The following is an 18305-nucleotide window of genomic DNA, read 5'->3' on the forward strand; positions in this document are numbered from 1 at the left end:
ACCCAGGCTGGAGTGTAGTGGCACGATCTCGGCTCACTGCAACCTCCGCCTCCTGGATTCAAGCAATTCTCCCCATTATAGGCATGCACCACCACACCCAGCTAATTTTTGTATTTTTAGTAGAGACAGAGTTTCACCATGTTGGCCAGGCTGGTCTCAAACTCCTGACCTCGTGATCCACCTGCCTTGGCCTCCCAAAGTGCTGGCATTACAGGCATGAGCCACTGCACCCAGCCCTGTCTTGTTTATCTCCTCATCCCCACGTCCCAGAGTATGCCTGGCACAGAGCGGTCACTCAGTAAATACTCATGGAAAAGAGAATAAAATGAGTGTTCCCAGGAATAGAGGGCTGGTTCTGTACCTGTTCTCTCCTCTCCTCTCCTCTCTTCTTTCCTGTCTTCTTCTCTTCTCTCCTCTCCTCTTCTCTTCTTCTCCTCTCTAGGAATGGTCAGGTTCAGGGAAAATAATGATGCCACAGGATGATTACTATGCAGAAAGACTTTTTTCAATAAATAAGCATGTTACCTATTTGATCAATGACAAACCTATGATATTGTCACCTACATTTTATAAACTAGGAGACTGAGGTTTAGGAAGGTTTTGCAATCTAGAATTCCATGCACATGCTCACGATACCCACTCTCATCTCAAAGCTGAGGCTCAGGCTGGACTCTGATGAGACAGACCCCAACAGTGACTGGTTGAATGAAGCGGTGCTCTTACCCACACTGGCCACAGGGGGGCAGCCGAGTGCTGGCGTGAGGGTGGCTTTCTGCCCCACTTCACACCTACCCTGGGAAGATGTGGATCTGAGGGTGCAAGGGGAAAAGTCACCACTGAGGAGAGGCCAGGGGACAGGGGCTGGAGTTGCTATATCTGCTAGGAACAGGTAAAACTGGAGAGGAGTCGGGGAACAAACCACTAATTCCTAGAGTCAAGGGCTGGAGACATAGATCGTAGACCTGAAGCTTGCATCACCAGCATATTTAATAACAGGCCACAGAAAGCGATGCAGCATTCCTGGATTGCAGGGGTGCCGCAGGCCTGCAAATGGGAGGCACTGACTTGCAGCAGGGGCCGGTCACTGTCAGATCATTGCTGCCTCACACGAGACAGGACAGGCGCTGCACTCATGTCTTCAGAGGCCAGAAGGCAGGGGGCACAGCCAGCACCTGCTGCACCAGGCATCCAGGATGTGTGGCCACTTCAGTGCCCAGCACATGCAGCAGGCCTCAAACAGTCTGGGAGTGCAGGTCTCCCAGGTCCAGGCCCACACTGAGCACTTCCGGAGGTCCAGTGGAGCAGTTCAGAGGCAGCAGCTGGGTGCAAGGATCCCAGGTTGAGGTCTCACCACAAGCCAGGTATCTCCCAGTCTGTCATCTGCAGCAAGAATGGGCTGAAGGTAGCAGGGGATCCGCAGAGCGGCAGCAGGAGAGCAGGCTGTCTGGTTGGCAGATGATGTGGGGCTCAGGAATCTGTAGAGAGAGCCACCACCGTCTTTGCTGGAGAGGGAGCTGCACTATGTGGAGACTGAGGAATGGACTCCATAAACCTCTCACAGGCTTTCCCAGCTTAGGGAAAATCTCAGGGGCTGGAGGAAGATTAGGGCAAGTTCTGAACCCATCAGCCACCCCAGCCCTTCCCCTATGGACGGTGCAGGCTAAGTGAGCTGGCTAGGAGTTCGGGTGCCTGGCTTCTCTCCCTGGCACTCAGACCTGCACCCATCCCCCACATCTCACTCCCAGCTGGAGCCTGATGGGGTAACAGCAGCACCCACTTCCCAGTTTTCCACATTCTTTCCTGCCCACTCAGCCTGACAGCCTTGACCAGGGTCAGAGTTCCACAGCAAACATCTCAGTCCCTTCCCACAAGAACACCGAGGTCCCTGGCACACCCCACGCCCTGCCCTCCAAGCACTGGACTCAGGAACAGCAACGGGAGGAAGTTGGATGAAGAAAGCCTTGCCCCCACCTCTGCACCCCCGCCCCAGCCCTGTCCTGGGTGTGAGCAGACACCATGATGCTGGGGGCACAGCCCTTCCCGGCACCAAATCACTCTACACCTTCACACCACAGGAACTTGAGCCCAAAGGCCAAACGGAAAGTCATCAGCCTTCGGCCCTGATCCCTCGGCTCTGACCGCTTGGATTTTTTTCCACGGATGTTTATTCCAGCTGACCCTCTAAGCCCAACCCCCCTCAGGTTCAGGCCAGGAAAGCTGAGCCCAGCTGGCTGAGGAGCTGCTGCCGGCATCTGGAAGACTGCTCCCCACAGCAAGAAAGTAGGCAGGGCCCCGGGGAAGCAGGATGGGAAGGGGGCAGTGACGCAGGATGGGAAGGGGGCAGTGACACAGGGGTTTGGGGGCCCATCCCTGATTCGCAAATGTATGAAAAGAGGCCACGTTTTGCACCAGCATCTCAAAGAGTGATGAGAAAGCAGGGAAGGTAAGAAGACAGAGCAAGAGGGGCCCCCAAGTGCCAGAAGGGGGCCTGAACTTGGAATCAGAGCCCAGGGTCTTTCAGCTCTGTTATTCATGTGAGCATGTCACTTACTGTTCTCCCGCGTGTAAAAGGAAGGGGTTCCCAGTGATCTGGAGACCCTCTCTCCCAGCTGGGAAAGGATAGGAGAGTATGGGGCCAGAGGGTGACAGGCAAGGCAGCTGGGTGAAACCGGGTACAATCAAGAGAGGAAGTTCCCACCCTCTCTCCCAGCAAAGGGACGGGGGAATGTCCCCTGGGCCCAGCCCCCTGCCTGTGCCAGGTGCAGTAACAGACACACCACGCACACCCCTCAGGGCCCTGAACAACCCTCCCTCCTAGGGGGTGGAGTGGGGGGGTGGGGGACCCTGAGGTGAGAAGTCCCTGGCTCAGCAAGGCCAGTGTGGCGCCGCTGCCCAGGATTAGTGCCAAATCCTAGGCTGCTGGGCAGGGATCACACGTCGTCGTTAGCTTCGCAGCTGCTTAGCTGCACCTGCCCACATCCTCCTGCTGCCCCTCACAGACACCCAGCCTGACCCTTTCTCAGTTGGAAACTGGGACCCTGCCCTACCCCAGATAAGCAGGGGAGGGGCTCCAGAATCGGGGGGGGGGGGCAAGAGAGGCCAAAGTCACCCCTGACAAACAAACACTCCCACCCACAGAAACCCCCAGGGGCTCCTAGGTGCAAAGCTGAACAGAGGGAAGGAACAGAGAAGGCCTCTCCAGCCCCTGTGGTTCTGTCCCAGGTGGCTTTCGCCTGTAGTTACCTTGTCCTCGGGCCATCCAGGCCCTTCCCTCCAGATGGCTCCTGTCCTTGGAGAGACAGAGCAAGACACCCAGACAGAGCCCCCACAGCTGGAAATCCTCAGCCCCACTTCCTGGAGCAGTGCTTCTGAGGTCCCCCAGCTGCCGGGAACCCTGCCATCCACACCCCCAACACACACCACACAAAGCTCCTTGCTCTGGGCTACACCTACTCCCCCACCCCTCACCACCTCCTCCCCACGACCTGAGCAGGGTCCAGGGAAGGGCCTTCCACACACCTCCCCATTCCCCAGGGCCACCCAGGCCCCTGGATCTGCCCTCAAACATGACCACACTCCCCTCCCTGTCTCAAGAGGGAGGCCAGGCAAGGAATCTCCCTCAAGCCCCCTCCCAGGGAAAAGGCTTCAGGAAGCTGAGGTCAAAGGCTGGCACTGTCTGCCTGTCTCCTCAGCCCCGTGGAGTGGGCAGTGCTGGGGCCCGCAGAGTTGGGCCTAGGACCTATAGGGGCTGGGGCAGATGCAGACCGTGGAGGTGAGGGTGGGGGCTAGGGAAGAAGCCCCCAAAGCACACTGTGGCCTCCAGACTCCCTCCTCTGTCATCCTCCTGCCTCCACAACCACCCCACAGTTAACACAGCAGCCTCTGTTCCTAGAAAAAGAACATAAGGCTGGAACACTTAAGATGGGAGGAGAGGGCCAGAGCCGCAGGAGACACAATTCGGGGCGGGGTGGCCTCCTCCTGATCCCACACACCTGGGTGGGCTGCAGCCCCACCGGCCGTGGACTTACAGAGCTGGGAACCCGAATCGCTGAAGAGCCCATTCTCCAAAGACAGGTGCCTTGCCGCGCCCCAGGAAGCCTCCTCAGTAAGGAAGCTACTGTAGCCCCCCGAACCCCCGCGCCCACACTCCCGCTACCCTCCCTCTCACCTGTGTGGGGCGAGCCGCTTCGGGTAAGGGGTCGGGACCGCAGCAGCCGTCGGGCATGCTCCGGACCGCTCGGAGTCAGGGGCCGCCTGGAGGCCGCGACCACTGAGCGCAGCCGGGCGCCTAGGAGTCGTCGTCGCCGTCCTCTCCGCTAGCACTGCCGGGCTCCGGCTCGCGGGACGCGCGCTGCTCGCGGGTCAGCAGCGCTGTCAGGCCCTGGGCGCGGAGGAGGAGGCCGCCGCCCAGGAACAGGACCCCGCAAAGCACCAGCAGGGACAGCACGCCGAGCACCGCCGCCTGCACCGCGCGCGGCCCCTCGGGGGGCTCCGGCGGCGACCCCGACTGGTTACAGCACGAGCTCAGCCAGGCGGCCTGAGCCGCAGCGCCCGCCTGAGAGCCGTTCATGCTCCAGCGCCGGCTGCCCAGATGTGGCCGGATGGCCAGATGTGCTGCAGCCCCGACTGGCGGGCGGGCCGGCGGCTGCGTCGGGGAGGGAACCAAGGGGCGGACCCCAGGCGCCCTACGCCCCTACCCCTTGAGCAGAGCGCTCGGGCACTTCCTAGACAAAGAGCTCCAGCCGTTGTGGCTACGGCCCTTTCTCCATAGCCCGGACTCCGGGCCTGCCGTATTTCTTCTCATCCCTAGGGCCCACAGGCACCCCCATGCGAGTCCAGTCAGCCAAAACCAGGAGCCCTGTCCCCAGGAGTCCCTCCCCTTCGCAAAGTGGGCCAAGAGGTACACCTGGGCAGAGCCCTGAGAAGATCCTCAGACCCCATCTCAGCTGCAGGCTGGGGTGCTGCCCCTCTGAGCAGGACAAAAGACAGAGGTGATTGTCCCCATTCTTGGGCTTTTTGTCCCTAGACCAAAGTTCTATGCTGCTAGGTGGCCCAGGTGGCTGCTGAGCCAGGAGGCACACGGGCAGCCATAAGGGTAAGTCCCACCCTTCCTCGTCCATCATCCCCTGCAGAAGCCTCCTGGGGCTGGACAAGCAGGCCAATGCCTCCTGCACACTCCACAGCAGGGAGACATTCGGGTACAGCAGAGCAGAGCAGAGCATGGGGAATTCAAGGCCCACCCCCACTCCTTTTCTCAGGCCCCATAGGCCAAGGAGAGTCACATTTACAGACCAATGGGAGAGCACAGATTTGATCCACCAGGACTCCAGTCCTGACCCTGGATAAATCAGTCCCCCACTTCAGAAAATCGCAATGCCAGAAGGGAGGGGAATGTTACTGTCCCCTCTACTAGGGTAGCCCATTGCCAGCTAGGTGTCCCACAGCCAAGCCAGGGTGGGAGAGTGGAGCAGAGTCCAGCTGCAGAAAAGCAGAAAGACTGGAAAAGTGGACAGAGAAGCAAGACCCTCCTGCCAGGTCTACCAAAAAATTCTGTAGCAAGCCTTGAGTCCTCTTCTAAAAAATAAAGTCACTGCCAGCCAACCACCTGTACTAGTCCCCTCAGAAGGGATTAGAGTAGCTGATGGCTGATTGGCCTTCTTCAACTATAAACCCCCCTCCTGAGTCCTCCAACTCTCTGATGCCCCAGAGATCAACAGTAGAAACATCACGTGGCCAAGGGTGACTCAGAATGGGAAAAGCGCATCCCAAGTGCAAACACTTCCTGGTCATCCCGACTACCTACCCTGCTCCAGGACCATGGACAAGACCCCTTACTCCCACCCCATTTCTCCCTCAGCATCCCTCCCTACACACAATTCATTTAGTCTGGTTACAACTGGCCCAGAAGCAGCCAAAAAGTATTGTAAAACATGGACTGTATTGATGAGAGCATAGCACACAATGGGGGCTTGAGTATGCGGGTGTAGAAATGAATGTGAGTTACCGAGGCAATGGCAAGGGCCAGCCCAAGCTGGAAGAAGTGTCACCAGATGCCAGATAGTCTCAAGCTGGCCAATGTGTCTCCAGACATGACCCACATCAAATGACCATTCTGGTGCACACGGGGATCTGTGTGCCCTATGAAGACAGAGAAGGTACTCTCTGGGGCCATCGTGAAGCAAGACCAGACAACATAAAGGCCAGGGATGTCACAGCTTCCTTAGAAAAGGTGGAGATAACACGGGAACAGAAAACCAAATACATGTTCTCACTTATAAGTGGGAGCTACATGATGAGAACACATGGACACACAGTGGGGAACAATGCACACTGGGGCTTTTTGGAGGGTGGGAAGAGGGAGAGCATCAGAAAAATAACTAATGGGTACTAGGCTTAATACCTGAGTGATAAAATAACCTGCAAAAGTTTACAAAAAAAAAGGAAAGTGAGTTTGGAAGTGTTGAAATAGGCAGTCAATTGGTGGGGGAAAAGGGAGGAGCAGCTCAGTCACATCCAAAAGCAACAGACCCTTACCCTACAATGCACCTTCCTTCATGAGATTGGCTATGGCCACATCTGGGTAACACCTGCTTTGTGTGAATATCCAGCCAAGTGCAAAATCTGTCAATTTTCATATACCTTTAATCCCATCCACCCACCCCCCTCACCTTGGAGCAATGCCCTCAACACACACCTGTGTCCTCACAGGAATGCCAGAAAGTGTTAACACGTCAGGGCAGACACAAGACAAGGGAGAGATGGCTCAGCTCAAACTCACGTTCTCAACTTTATTCCCCATCCCAGTGGTGGCTCTTCTGTACAGTGGATAAAGAAGGGGGACTCCACCAGGGCTACGGAGAGACAGTAGAGGCAGGACTGAACCGTCAGCAAAGATTAAAAGGATGACCAGAGGCTGGCAACCACAAAACCAAGAAGCCAGCGGGGGCTGCCCCTTCCAAGTCTCACCAACGACCCAGAGCAGGTTCCAGAGCCCAAAGGCCCAATAGTACAATCCCCAAAAGCCAAGGTCTGGGAGCCATCAAGGAGCTCCCAGGGATCCGGCCACGCTCAGAGGGCAAGGGTGTCTTTGATGAGCCTGCGCATGGTGGTGGTGACTGAGGTGCCCAGGGCATCAGTGATCTGAAAGGAGATCTTGTAGAGGTAGGGCTGCACGTCCCGCAAGCCTGTGTCAAACACGTTATCCACCTCCGACTGTGTGGGCATCTTGGGCAAGTACTCATGCCGATTCATCACCTCCACGATGTTGATGATCTTCTCGCAGAGTTTCTCGCCCACCTTCTCCCGGCAGATCTGCCGCTCCTGCTCCGTAGCCAGGGTTACCACATGCACCTTGACTGTCCACACTTCCCATGGGATGCACTCGTCTGAGAAAGGCCAGCGAGACTTCTTCTTCTGGTAGAACTCCAAGGACATCTGCCCCAGCCCATCACCACCAGAGTTGCGCAGCGCATCCTGGGGAAGAAGGGAACAAATGAGCAAGCCTGGGCCTCTTGAGTTCCCACCTGTGAGGGTCTGCTTCCCACACCCCAGGGAATTATGCTCTCTTAGCTCTAGTCATCATCCAAGCATGGCAAGGAAACAAGACTGGGAGAGGGTAAACGATTTGGGTTTAGTGACATAGCAAACTGCCAGCCTGAAATTGTGTAGTTCAAGCAAACCAACAAAATCTGTCTCCAAGCCCAACTCCTCCAGCTTGGTGAAGAACTGACATTACAGGAGTAACTACTGGTCTGCAGACACGTATTCTGTGCTAGGAACTTAACACACACAATCCCACTGGCTCCCCCCAACAACCCCATGGGCTTTCACCAAGCCACAATGAGGCTTAGAGAAGTAAGGTAACTTGCAAAAGTCACATGCCTATGGATGGCTGGACCAGGGTTTGAATCTGGATTGTCTGATTTCTAAATCCTTGCTTTTCACCTTTACATTGCATTAGGGGCCTTCTCCTTCCACACCACCCCTTTAGCCCATATCCTTCAAAATGTTCTAATCACGTCATCAACATCTCCCTCTTCCCCTGTAAACTCTATTTGTCTTCTCCACTGCCAATTAAACATAATTCTTTCAATCTTTTTTAAAGAGACTGGGTCTTACTCTGTCACCCAGGCTGGAGGGCAGTGGAGCAATCATGGCTCACTGCAGCCTCGGACTCCTGGGCTCAAGCGATCCTCCCACATTAGCCTCCTGAGTAGCGGATACTACAGGCACACTTGGCTAAGTTTTAATTTTTTTTATTTTGTTAGAGACGGGGTATTGTTACGTTATCCAGGCTGGTCTTGAACTCCTGGGCTCAAGCAATACTCCTGCCTCAGCCTCCCAAAGTGCTGGGATTACAGTCGCAAGCCACTGCGTCCAGTTCACAGTCTCTTTTACGAGCTAAGGAAGAGGGAACTGTAGAGCCCAGTGGTCCTTGCTCAAAAAGAGGGAAACCAAGCAACAGAACGGGGAAGGGAAGTTGAAGGACAGACCAGACCTGGAGCTTCTCCCTCTCCTCCCCTGAGAAGCAAACAGGACCATCCAGTCCAATGATTCTGCCCTTGCCACCCCATGGGTGTGAGTGGCCCCATACTCCTCTTCCTAGGGCAGCCAGGACCCTGAAGCTCCTTTCCATCTGAGTTAATACCAACCCAGAGGGTAAGGATGCCTGAAATCCTGAACCACACGCATCAGGGAAGAGGCTCTCCTTCACTGACAAACCAAGGTCAAGTAACCTTGAATGGCTAACGCATCTGTAATGTTTACTGTGTGCCAGGCTCTGTTCCAAACATTGGGCATATTTGACTTATTCAGTCCTTGCAGTGCACACACCCTTTGAGGTAAGCAGGATTATTACTGCTATTTTGAGTGGAGCCACTAGCCCAAGGTCACACACTTGCTGGGTGGTAGACCCCAGCTCCAAGGCCCATGCTCTTCACCACTGTGGTCCACCTGCCTCTCACGGACACCTGGAGGACACAGGGCTGAGTGCTGCTGCTGCTGCTCTTAAGGAGGACTAGGAAACCACTTATGAACTTGCCCTTTCTGGGTTTGGTGGGACAATGAGGGACAGCTTTCACCCGACACTGGGCAACCCCCTGCAATGAGCACACAGTACCCAGCACAGTGAAGGGCTCTGCAAATATTTATGGAATGAAAGTCGGACACACAGCTCCCGTGTTCTAACCCCAGAGCAGATGCCTTTAGGCTCATGCCAGTAATTCAAGACCAGCCTTGAGTTCAAGGCCAGCCTGGGCAACACAGTGACACCCCATCTCTACAAAACAAATTATTTTTTTTGGAGACAGGGTCTTGCTCTGTCACCCATGCTGGAGTATAGTAGCGTGATCATGGCTCACTGCAGTCTCGAATTCCTAAGCTCAAGCAATCCTCCCGCCTCAGCTGCTCAAGCGTCTGGGACTACAGGCATGTGCCACCATGCCCCACCAATTTTTGTATTTTTTGTAGAGATGGAGTTTCGCCATGTTTCCGGGGCTGGTCTTGAATTCCTGGGCTCAAGCAATCCGGCCATCTCAGCCTCCCAAAGTGCTGAGACGACAGGCGTGAGCCACCAGGCCTGGCAAAAAAAAATCTTCAAAAATTAGCCGGGCATGGTGGCGGTAGTGTACACCTGTGGTCCCAGCTGCCTGGAAGGCTGCAGTGGAAGGACTGCTCGAGCCCAGGAGTTCAAGGCTTGGGTGACATAGTGAGACTGTGTCTCAAAAAAAAAAAAAGGAAAAAAGAAAAATTATCTTTGCTACTTTAAAATTTAAAAGTACGCACTCAATGAAATGGTCAAACACTGTGACTCTGAACAAAGACCAGAGAAGAAGGCACACAACCACTCCCACCTCCTGAGGTGACCAATAGCGGCAGCCGGCCGTGTCCCTTCCACATCTTTCTCCTACCCAGGCACATAATGCCACACCGCCAAAAGGGACACTCCTATCTTGGATGGCAGCCACCTGAACCAAGAAAGCCGCCCTCTGGGGGAGTTTCATGTGGGAAAGGAAAAGTGGAAGCAGAAGCAGAGAGAGCTGTAGCCAGAGAGGTCAAGACCCCAGAAGCAAGGATGGCCGCAGGGGACCTGGCCGCCAACACTGCTCAGCTTCCTGCTCTCCCTTTTCCCCCAGGCACATTTATGAATGTCTCCCTCCCCCACCACACACACAGACACACACACACGCTCTCCCCTGAAGAGGAGCTCTCAACACGCCTGTTTCTCAGAACCTGAAAGAACCCAATTCACATACTCAGGAAGAGAAGGCTGGTTCAACAGCAAGCTGGGGTGGAGGAGCACTCGAGGCCCCGCTGCCATCTGCTATGCCACACCCTTACCTTGAACTCCCCGACCACCTTGCGCAGGGCACGATCCAGTTCCTCCGAAGAGACACGCACGTAAGTGAAGTCGATGAAGTCACAGTCAACATCCTGGGTGCCCACGGTGCCAATGGAGTAGGTGCCCTCCTTCTTGTAGTGGAACTTGCCCGTGCTGCGGTGCAGGAGCACTGTGTGCAGCACAGCCAGCATGGCCTCCTCCACCTGCCGCCCCTCCACCGACACCTCCAGCACCTCCGAGCGACAGTTCATCCTGCACCCAGTAACCCACACCAAGGTGGGGAACTAGGATAAAGACAGGGGATCTTCACCCTACCCAAGGGCCACCCTGCAAGAGGAGCCCAGGTCAGAATGCTGACAAGAATAGTCCATATGTTATCTGTTCACTTCCTTCTAGGCTCAGCTCAGCCTCCGCCTCCACTGGCCCTTCTCTGCATTTTGGCAGCACACACTATCAAAGAATCATCAACTCTCAGGATCAGAAAGCTCAAGAGCTTCAAAGTGATCAGTCCAAATGACAGGCTGGGATTCCATTTTACAGCCTTCAATGTAGTTTACAGCAGATGCTCACTGTGCAACATTTGTCAGGTACTAGACATCAAAGGCAAGCACGGCCCCTGCCCTCAGGCCGACAGGATGAAGAAAAAGCAGACAACTAAACATTATCACCATGGAGAGAGTACAAGGTGGGAGTAAGAAGTACAGAAAGATTGGAGTCTGATTTCCTGGGACCTTGAATGAACAGGTTAAGGCATTTGGACTCTGTCCTAAAAGCAGCGAAGAGTCAATGCATCACTGTGCCAAGATCAAATCTGCATCAGAAAAGTACCTCTAGGCCGGGTGTGGTGGCTCACATTAATCCCAGCAACTTGGGAGGCCGAAGCAAATCACTTGAGCTCAAAAGTTCAAGACCAGCCTGAGCAACATGATAAAACCCCATCTCTACCAAAAATACAAAAAATTAGCTGGGTCTGGTGGCAGGCGCCTGTAGTCCCAGTTACTTGAGGGGCTGAGGCAGGAGGATAACTTAAATGTGGGAGGCTGAGGCTGCAGTGAGCTGAGATCATGCCACTGTGCTCCAGCCTGAGTGACAAAGTGAGACCCTGTCTCAAAAAAAAAAAAAAAATACAAAGTAATAAAATAAATTTTAAAAAAAAGACAAGTACCTCTGGCTAAAGGGCAAAGAATGGCTCTAAACTGTATTGGGGTCACAAACTGCTCTGAGAAGTGAATGAAGCCATGAAGGCTGGGCTTTAAAAACATGACTCTCACACACACACATATACCAAATCTCACCTATTTCTAGGGACACCCACATCCACAGACTCCAGGGTAAAAACTTGTGGATTTAAGGCACAAAGTCTGGGCAGGGAAGTCAGTTAGAGACCACTACAGTAGACGTAGTTACAGAAGCAGCATAATCAGGTGTGGGGGGTTTTTCATGTCCTACAGTCCTGGGTTGGAATCCCACCTCATCTACATCTTGCTCTGTGACCTTAAGCAAATCACTCAACCTCTCTGAACTTATTTGTAAACGGGGACAGTAGTGAGAATTAAGGTAACACATGTAAAATACAGTAGACTAGCGGTTAAAACCGATGACTTGAAGGCCAGACAACCTGGACTGGAACTCCAGCTCTGCCACTTGCTCCATGCTCATGATCTTGGGCAAGCTGCTTAACACCTATCTGCCATATATACAAAAGAGATAATAATGGCTACCTTTAAAGGGCTGAAGGCTGAATGAGTTAGCACGTATAAAACACTTAAAGCAGTACCTGGCAAATAGTAAACATCCACTAAGTATTAGCTGCTATAATTCATCATTACATTGTTATTGCCAAGAGATGATGCAAGGCTATACCACAGCAGTGGTAGAGAGAGTGGGAAGGAGAGAACAAGAGACTTGAGAACTAGAGCATAGTAAATAACTAAATACATGCCCAGAGGAAGAGGGAACTTCAAGTTCCTTATAACTCAGAGTATTCAGCTTGCAAACCGCCCCTGACAGGAAATTCACTAGCTCTCACAACAACTAGTCAATGTTCAGGAAGTTCTATTCAGTTATTCCGATTTATTCATTTATTTCATTTATGAGATGGGGTCTCACTCCATCACCCAGGCTGCAGTACAGTGACACAATCTCTGCTCATTGCAACTTCTGCCTCCCAGGCTCCCATCCCAGCCTCGCAAGCAGCTGGGAACACAGGTGCACACCACCACACCTAGCTAATTTTTTTGTATTTTTGGTAGAGAAAGGGTTTTGCCATGTTACCCAGGCTGGTCTCGAACTCCTGAGCTCCAGAGATCCACCCGCCTCGGCCTTCCAAAGTGCTGGGATTACTGCACCCAGTCCAGTTATTCTTTCTGCTGAAGAATCTGTCTCTTAGTGATTCAAACCACTTTTAGTTTTAGTTTTGGTACCCAAAGCCACACAAAATAAGTCTCACCTCTTTTCCACAAGTAAGTTTTTATTTAGTGGCAGCTATTCCACCACCCCCTCACCCTTTCTACAGGCCGAAGGTCCCCAGTCCTCAAAAACATGCCTGTTCCACATCACGTCTTATCTGCCTGGAATCCTAGCAGCTCTCCTCTAAGTATATTTCACTCATCTGGTTGACAGATGGTGAATATAAAAAGCATATTTCAGTTTGTGTCTGCCCCTTTTAAACTGCTGCTCAGCACAGGATACAGGGCAACGGTCTGTGGACTGCACAGAGATCAGGCCAGCTCTGCCTCTCACCTGGCGATCAGCTCGCGTCTACCTGTACTATCAAGCACCATCACGTTTTGTTTTTGTCTCTACCACTAGGCAGACAATTCCTATATGCTGCTTATAGGGCAGAGACTATATTCCATTCATCACTATAATGGTAATTCCTAGTACCTTGTACAAAACAACTGCTCAATTCAGCCCAACCCAGGAATTCCAGGTTCTTCCAGGGGTTGCTGGATTAGTTTCTCCTACATGCTTGGATCAAGAATGAGAAGCGCTCTCTTGCTCGTTTTGCCCTCCAGTTTTACTCCCTCCAGCAGTTTTCTTCCCATCTAGAGACTCCCGGCTCCGGTCCGGCTCCCTTTCTTCCACGACTTCTCCCTCTTGTGTCCCCCGAAATCGTTCATACAAGCCACACATCTCACTTGCGCCCCAAGCCTGGGCTCCTTCCTCATTCTACGTGCTATTTTAGGATCCACTCCTCCAAGAAGTCAGTCCTGACCAACCCCATTCTCCTTCCCACAGCAGCCACATTTGGTCTGTGAAAACCTTGTTGTCCCCTGCCCCACACAGTGAGCAGTGAGCAGCAGGGCCCACCAGAGTAGGGTCTGGAAAGTCTCGTCCCTCTTGTCCCCCCGAGTGGCAGAGGCTAACAGCTGCCTTCTCAAGCCTGGCTGGAGCACAGGGTGCGCCCATTCCCACCTTGAGTGCAGAGTCTGGAGCACGGATTCCTCAAGCTCGGCTCATGCCCTTCCTCCTCCTCCTCCTCCTCCTCACGCCCCGGTGCGACCTCCGCAAGTACGCGTCAACCTCCGCACGGCGCTGAGCCACAAGAGACCGGCTAAAAGCAAAACCAGAAAGCTTACTTGGCTCCATAGCAAGAGACTCGGGAAGGACGCAGGAAGGAATTCCCGCCCGGGTCCCGTACCCCCCGCCGCCACTACGCGCGAACCTCCACAGTCCACGTAACCAGGGAGGAACGGACTCCTCGGGTGTCTCGGAGGCGGCGCCCCGCGCCCGGGCTGGCTGGACTCGGAAGCTGGAGGAGCGCCCCCGTTCCGCCGTCCCGGGGGACGCCCACGCCGGCACAGGAGAGGGGGCACACGGTTAAAACAGCTCCCACCTCCCCCAACCCCCGTCCGCGACCAGCCTCTCAGATGCCACCACTCTCCCGGCAGGCTCCAGACTACCTGGGTCGTAGGCTGAGCCGGGACCGGAAGCCGCACCGCCCCCCGCGCGCCGGGGAGCTCACCATATCCCGCGGCCCCGGAGGGGGCACCTGCCCAGTTCGCCGGGCCCCCGCACGCATGTAGCCGCCCACATCATCCACGTAGTCACAGGAGCACATACAGATAGTCAAACGTTGCTCTCTGATCTGGAGGCTGCTCCTTTCGTGGTTATGTCTCGGATTTTAAGAGTTGATGGTGATGAGGATCCCCCTCATATGGACGAGTCCATTCAGCCCACCACCGAGAACGCTGTGGTGTTTCGGCCGGGACAACTGACTTCCGCCATAGAGACCGGAGGGAAGGAGAAGCCCTGTGGGCTCTCGGCCGCCTCCCTAGGCCGAGCTGAGTCATCGGCGGCGAGCCCGGCCGGGGGACGCTGACGCGGTGCCCAACTCAGTCCGGACTGAGAGGCCTGGAAGGAGCACTGATCTCCACAAGATGAGGGGCGTACCCCGTAGAGAGAGGTCCTGAAGATGAGCCCACACCGCTGTGCTGCAGGACGCCCAGTGGATGGCAAAACTTGAGTTTGTTCAATGTGCGTAACAGACGGGATCCCTGGCCCTCCACCCACACAGATGCTGGAGAAAGGGGCTTCATCTCTCAGTGTTGCCTTTATGCAGCAGCACTACTTGATACTCCACGGTGACCAATCTGGTGACAGTCCTTCGGAGGCTAGTAATTCGGCCATTGCTTCTCTGCGTGACCCTTAACATCACTCATCCTTTCTGATGCTCTCTATACACAGGTGGCTGTTGTGAGGATCACAGGAGATAACTCATATGAAAGATTTTTGTGACCCGTAAAGTGTAATATGAATACAAGTGTATTTTTAGTGCTGTGTAACTTCCTGGAGCGCATTTGGTTCTCCATGTAGATTGTAAGCCCGAGAGCTCTGCTAAGGCACCCACCTCCAATAGGAGGCAGTCTTTTTTTGTTTTTGTTTTTGTTTTTGTTTTTGTTTTTGTTTTTGTTTTGAGACGGAGTCTCGCTCTGTCCCCCAGGCTGGAGTGCAGTGGCGCTATCTCGACTCACTGCAAGCTCCGCCTCCCAGGTTCATGCCATTCTCCTGCCTCAGCCTCCCGAGTAGCTGGGACTACAGGCGCCCACCACCACGTCCGGCTAATTTTTTGTATTTTTTAGTAGAGACGGAGTTTCACCGTGTTAGCCAGGACGGTCTCGATATCCTGACCTCGTGATCCGCCCGCCTCGGCCTCCCAAAGTGCTGGGATTACAGGGGTCAGCCACCGCGCCCGGCCAGGAGGCATTCTTAAGATGTTAGTTGGGGATTACCATGCTCATTTTCTGGCCATTGGGGTGCCTCACCCCTGTGATCCCAACATTTTGGGAGGCTTAGGACAGAGCATCACCTGAGGCCGGGGGTTCAAGACCAGCCTGGTCAACATAGTGAGACTCCCATCTTTAAAATAAAAATTAAAAAATTAGCTGGGCGTGTTGGTGTACCCCTATAGTCCTAGCTACTTCAGAGGCTGAGGTGGAGGATCACTTAAGCCAGGACGTTGAAGCTGCAGTGAGCTATAATCACGCCACTGCACTGCAGGCCGAATGACAAAACAAGATCCTGTCTCAAAAAAAAAAGCCGGGTGTGATGGCTCATGCCTGTAATCCCAGTACTTTGGGAAGCCGAGGCTGACGGATCACTTGAGGTCAGGAGTTTGAGACCAGCCTGGCCAACATGGTGAAACCTCATCTCTACCAAAAATACAAAAAAAAATAGCCAGATGTGGTGTCAGGCACCTGTAATCCCAGCTACTTGGGGGGCTGAGGCAGAAGAATTGCTTGAACCTGGGAGGTGGAGGTTGCAATGAGCTGAGATTGCACCATGGCACTCCAACCTGGGCAACAGAGAGAAAACCTGTCTCAAAAAAAAAAAAAAAAAAAAAAAAAGCTCATTTTTCTAACACATGCTTTTATCTCCCAAAACAATAATAGATAACATTTATTAGGTGGAATGGAAAGGTCATGATTTTAAATACCATATATATGTACATATAAATTTAAACCTGATACTAATCAATCCTGCAATATAGATAAGAGATTGGGCCGGGCATGGTGGCTCACGCCTGTAATCCCAGCACTTTGGGAGGCCGAGGCAGGTGGATCATTTGAGGTCATGAGTTCGAGACCAGCCTAACCAACATGGTGAAACCCCGTCTCTACTAAAAATACAAAAAAAAAAAAAATAGCCAGGCTTGGTGGCACACACCTATAATGCCAGCTACTCCGGAGGCTGAGTCAGGAGAATCGCTTGAACTGGGGAGGCAGAGGTTGCAGTGAGCCGAGATCACACCACTGCACTCCAGCCTGGCAAAAGAGCGAGACTCCGTCTCAAAAAAAAAAGAGAAAGAAAGTGACTGGGGAGAGGTTAAGTAAGTGGCCCAAGGTCATTCAGTAAATAACAGAGCCTTGAGTTCACATCCAAAGCTCTTTGCCACTATGGGAGCTCTCTTTCTGGCTAGCTTCTTCAGCCAACTCTCTCCTATGTACCACCACTCTCCAATACACCCCCACCCACCAGTGGTGTCCTGATAAATGCTTCACACCTGCTCTCTGGTAGGGGAAATGCCTTGGTTTGTAGCATTTGCCCATTTCCTACCATAGGTGATTTCAAACTACAAGACATCAATGAATGCAGAGTCCAGAATGGATGGACGATTGCATCTTGATCGTCAAGGTTAAAATCAGCCCTTGCGGGCCAGTGCCAGCTGGCTCCAGCACACCACTGTCACCACCTCACCCTTAGGCTTCCCCCCTCCCATTCAGTTCTTCCAAACCTGGCTGCACAAGCTCCTCCTCTGGCTGGCCTTTCCCCCATCATCTGTTCCCTATCCTCTTTCCTTCCTCCCCACAGTTCTGCCCTTTTTCAGCCCTTGCCTCTTATCCCAGGTGTGGGTACCTCTCCTGGGAGAAAGAGAAAGCTGCCTGCCCAGCAGACCAGCAACCTCTTCGGGAGGCTGCACAAAACCAGAAGGCAATCAGGAGGAAATATTGAGAGATAAGGGTCTGTAAGGAGCTGAGAGAGGGACCAAGGGAGGTTGGAACCAGTCCTGGAGTGGAGGAGGTGCCAGAGCCCATCCCCAGAGACTGCCAGTGAATAAGGGAAGTGACTGATCTCTCTGGCCATCCACACACTCCATCTCAGAGCCCTTTGCGGCCACTAGCCTGACATCACCATCATCATCATCATCATCATCATCATCATCATCATCATCTTCACTACTACCAATCATTGAGCCTCACTAGGTACCATGCCAGCACTCACAGGCCCTATTGTGCTGATTTTTCCAACTAAGGTAGATACAGTCCACCTCCCCAACACTCCACTCTCTGATTTACTGATATTATAACTGAAGCCCAGTCATACCTAGTGATGCATAGTGGTTTGCTGTGATGCTTAATTTTACGTGTCAGCTTGACTGGGACACAAGGTACCTAGACAGTTGGTTAAGTATGATTCTGGGTGTGTCTGTGGGGTGTTCTGATGAGCCTAACATTGGAATTGGCAGACTGAGTGAAGCTGATTTCCTTTCCCGGTGTGGAGGGGCTTCATCCGATCAGTTGAAGGCCTAGTAGAACCAAAAGGTTGACCCTTCAGTGAGTAAGAGGAACTCCTGCCTGTCTGTCTTAGAACTGGGACATTAGTATTTTCCTGCTTTCAGGTTCTAACTGCCTTCAGATAGCTGCTTTTCCTAGGTCTCAAGACTGCAATGACACCATCAGCTTTCCTGAGTTCAGATCTTAGGACTTGTCAGCCAGTTCCTTATAATAAATCCCTCTCGGCCAGGCGTGGTGGCTCACACCTGTAATCCCAACACTTTGGGGGGCCAAGGCAGGCAGATCACCTGAGGTTGGGAGTTTGAGACCAGCCTGACCAATATGGAGAAACCCTGTCTCTACTAAAAATACAAAATTAGCCAGGTGTGTTGGCGCATGCCTGTAATCCCAGCTACTCAGGAGGCTGAGACAGGAGAATCACTTGAACCCGGGAGGTGGAGGTTGCAGTG

The 18305-nt window shown here is 53.3% G+C and overlaps 2 protein-coding genes across 3 annotated transcripts; both read right to left on the minus strand.

Moving 5' to 3' along the window:
• Positions 1-4184: 4184 nt before the first annotated feature.
• LOC115836306 (small integral membrane protein 41) lies at positions 4185-4570 on the minus strand. The gene has a single exon (XM_030816509.1). It carries the CDS (start codon positions 4568-4570, stop codon positions 4289-4291), a length of 282 nt encoding a protein of 93 aa, XP_030672369.1. The 3' UTR covers positions 4185-4288.
• A 2193-nt stretch (positions 4571-6763) lies between these two features.
• ATG101 (autophagy related 101) lies at positions 6764-14280 on the minus strand. Of its 2 annotated transcripts, none has more exons than XM_003252113.3 (4): positions 14007-14280; positions 13757-13895; positions 10339-10666; positions 6764-7473 (listed from the first exon to the last, which is right to left on the minus strand). In XM_003252113.3, the coding sequence occupies exons 3-4, from the start codon at positions 10588-10590 to the stop codon at positions 7069-7071; spliced, it is 657 nt and encodes a 218-aa protein (XP_003252161.2). In that variant the 5' UTR covers positions 10591-10666; positions 13757-13895; positions 14007-14280; the 3' UTR covers positions 6764-7068. The 2 variants fall into 2 exon arrangements, with proteins under 2 accessions (XP_003252161.2, XP_030672370.1); XM_030816510.1 differs by having other exon boundaries at positions 14245-14271.
• Between the last annotated feature and the right edge of the window lie 4025 nt (positions 14281-18305).

The sequence above is a fragment of the Nomascus leucogenys genome, chromosome 8 (assembly GCF_006542625.1).
Source record: "Nomascus leucogenys isolate Asia chromosome 8, Asia_NLE_v1, whole genome shotgun sequence".
NCBI classification, from domain to species: Eukaryota; Metazoa; Chordata; class Mammalia; order Primates; family Hylobatidae; genus Nomascus; species Nomascus leucogenys.

Coding starts and splice junctions, on each gene's coding strand:
- LOC115836306 (XM_030816509.1), bottom strand. CDS start 4,570: ATGAACGGCTCTCAGGCGGGCGCTGCGGCTCAGGCCGCCTGGCTGAGC.
- ATG101 (XM_003252113.3), bottom strand. CDS start 10,590: ATGAACTGTCGCTCGGAGGTGCTGGAGGTGTCGGTGGAGGGGCGGCAG. Junction 7,474..10,338: donor AGGTGGTCGGGGAGTTCAAG/GTAAGGGTGTGG, acceptor CTTCTTCCCCAG/GATGCGCTGCGCAACTCTGG.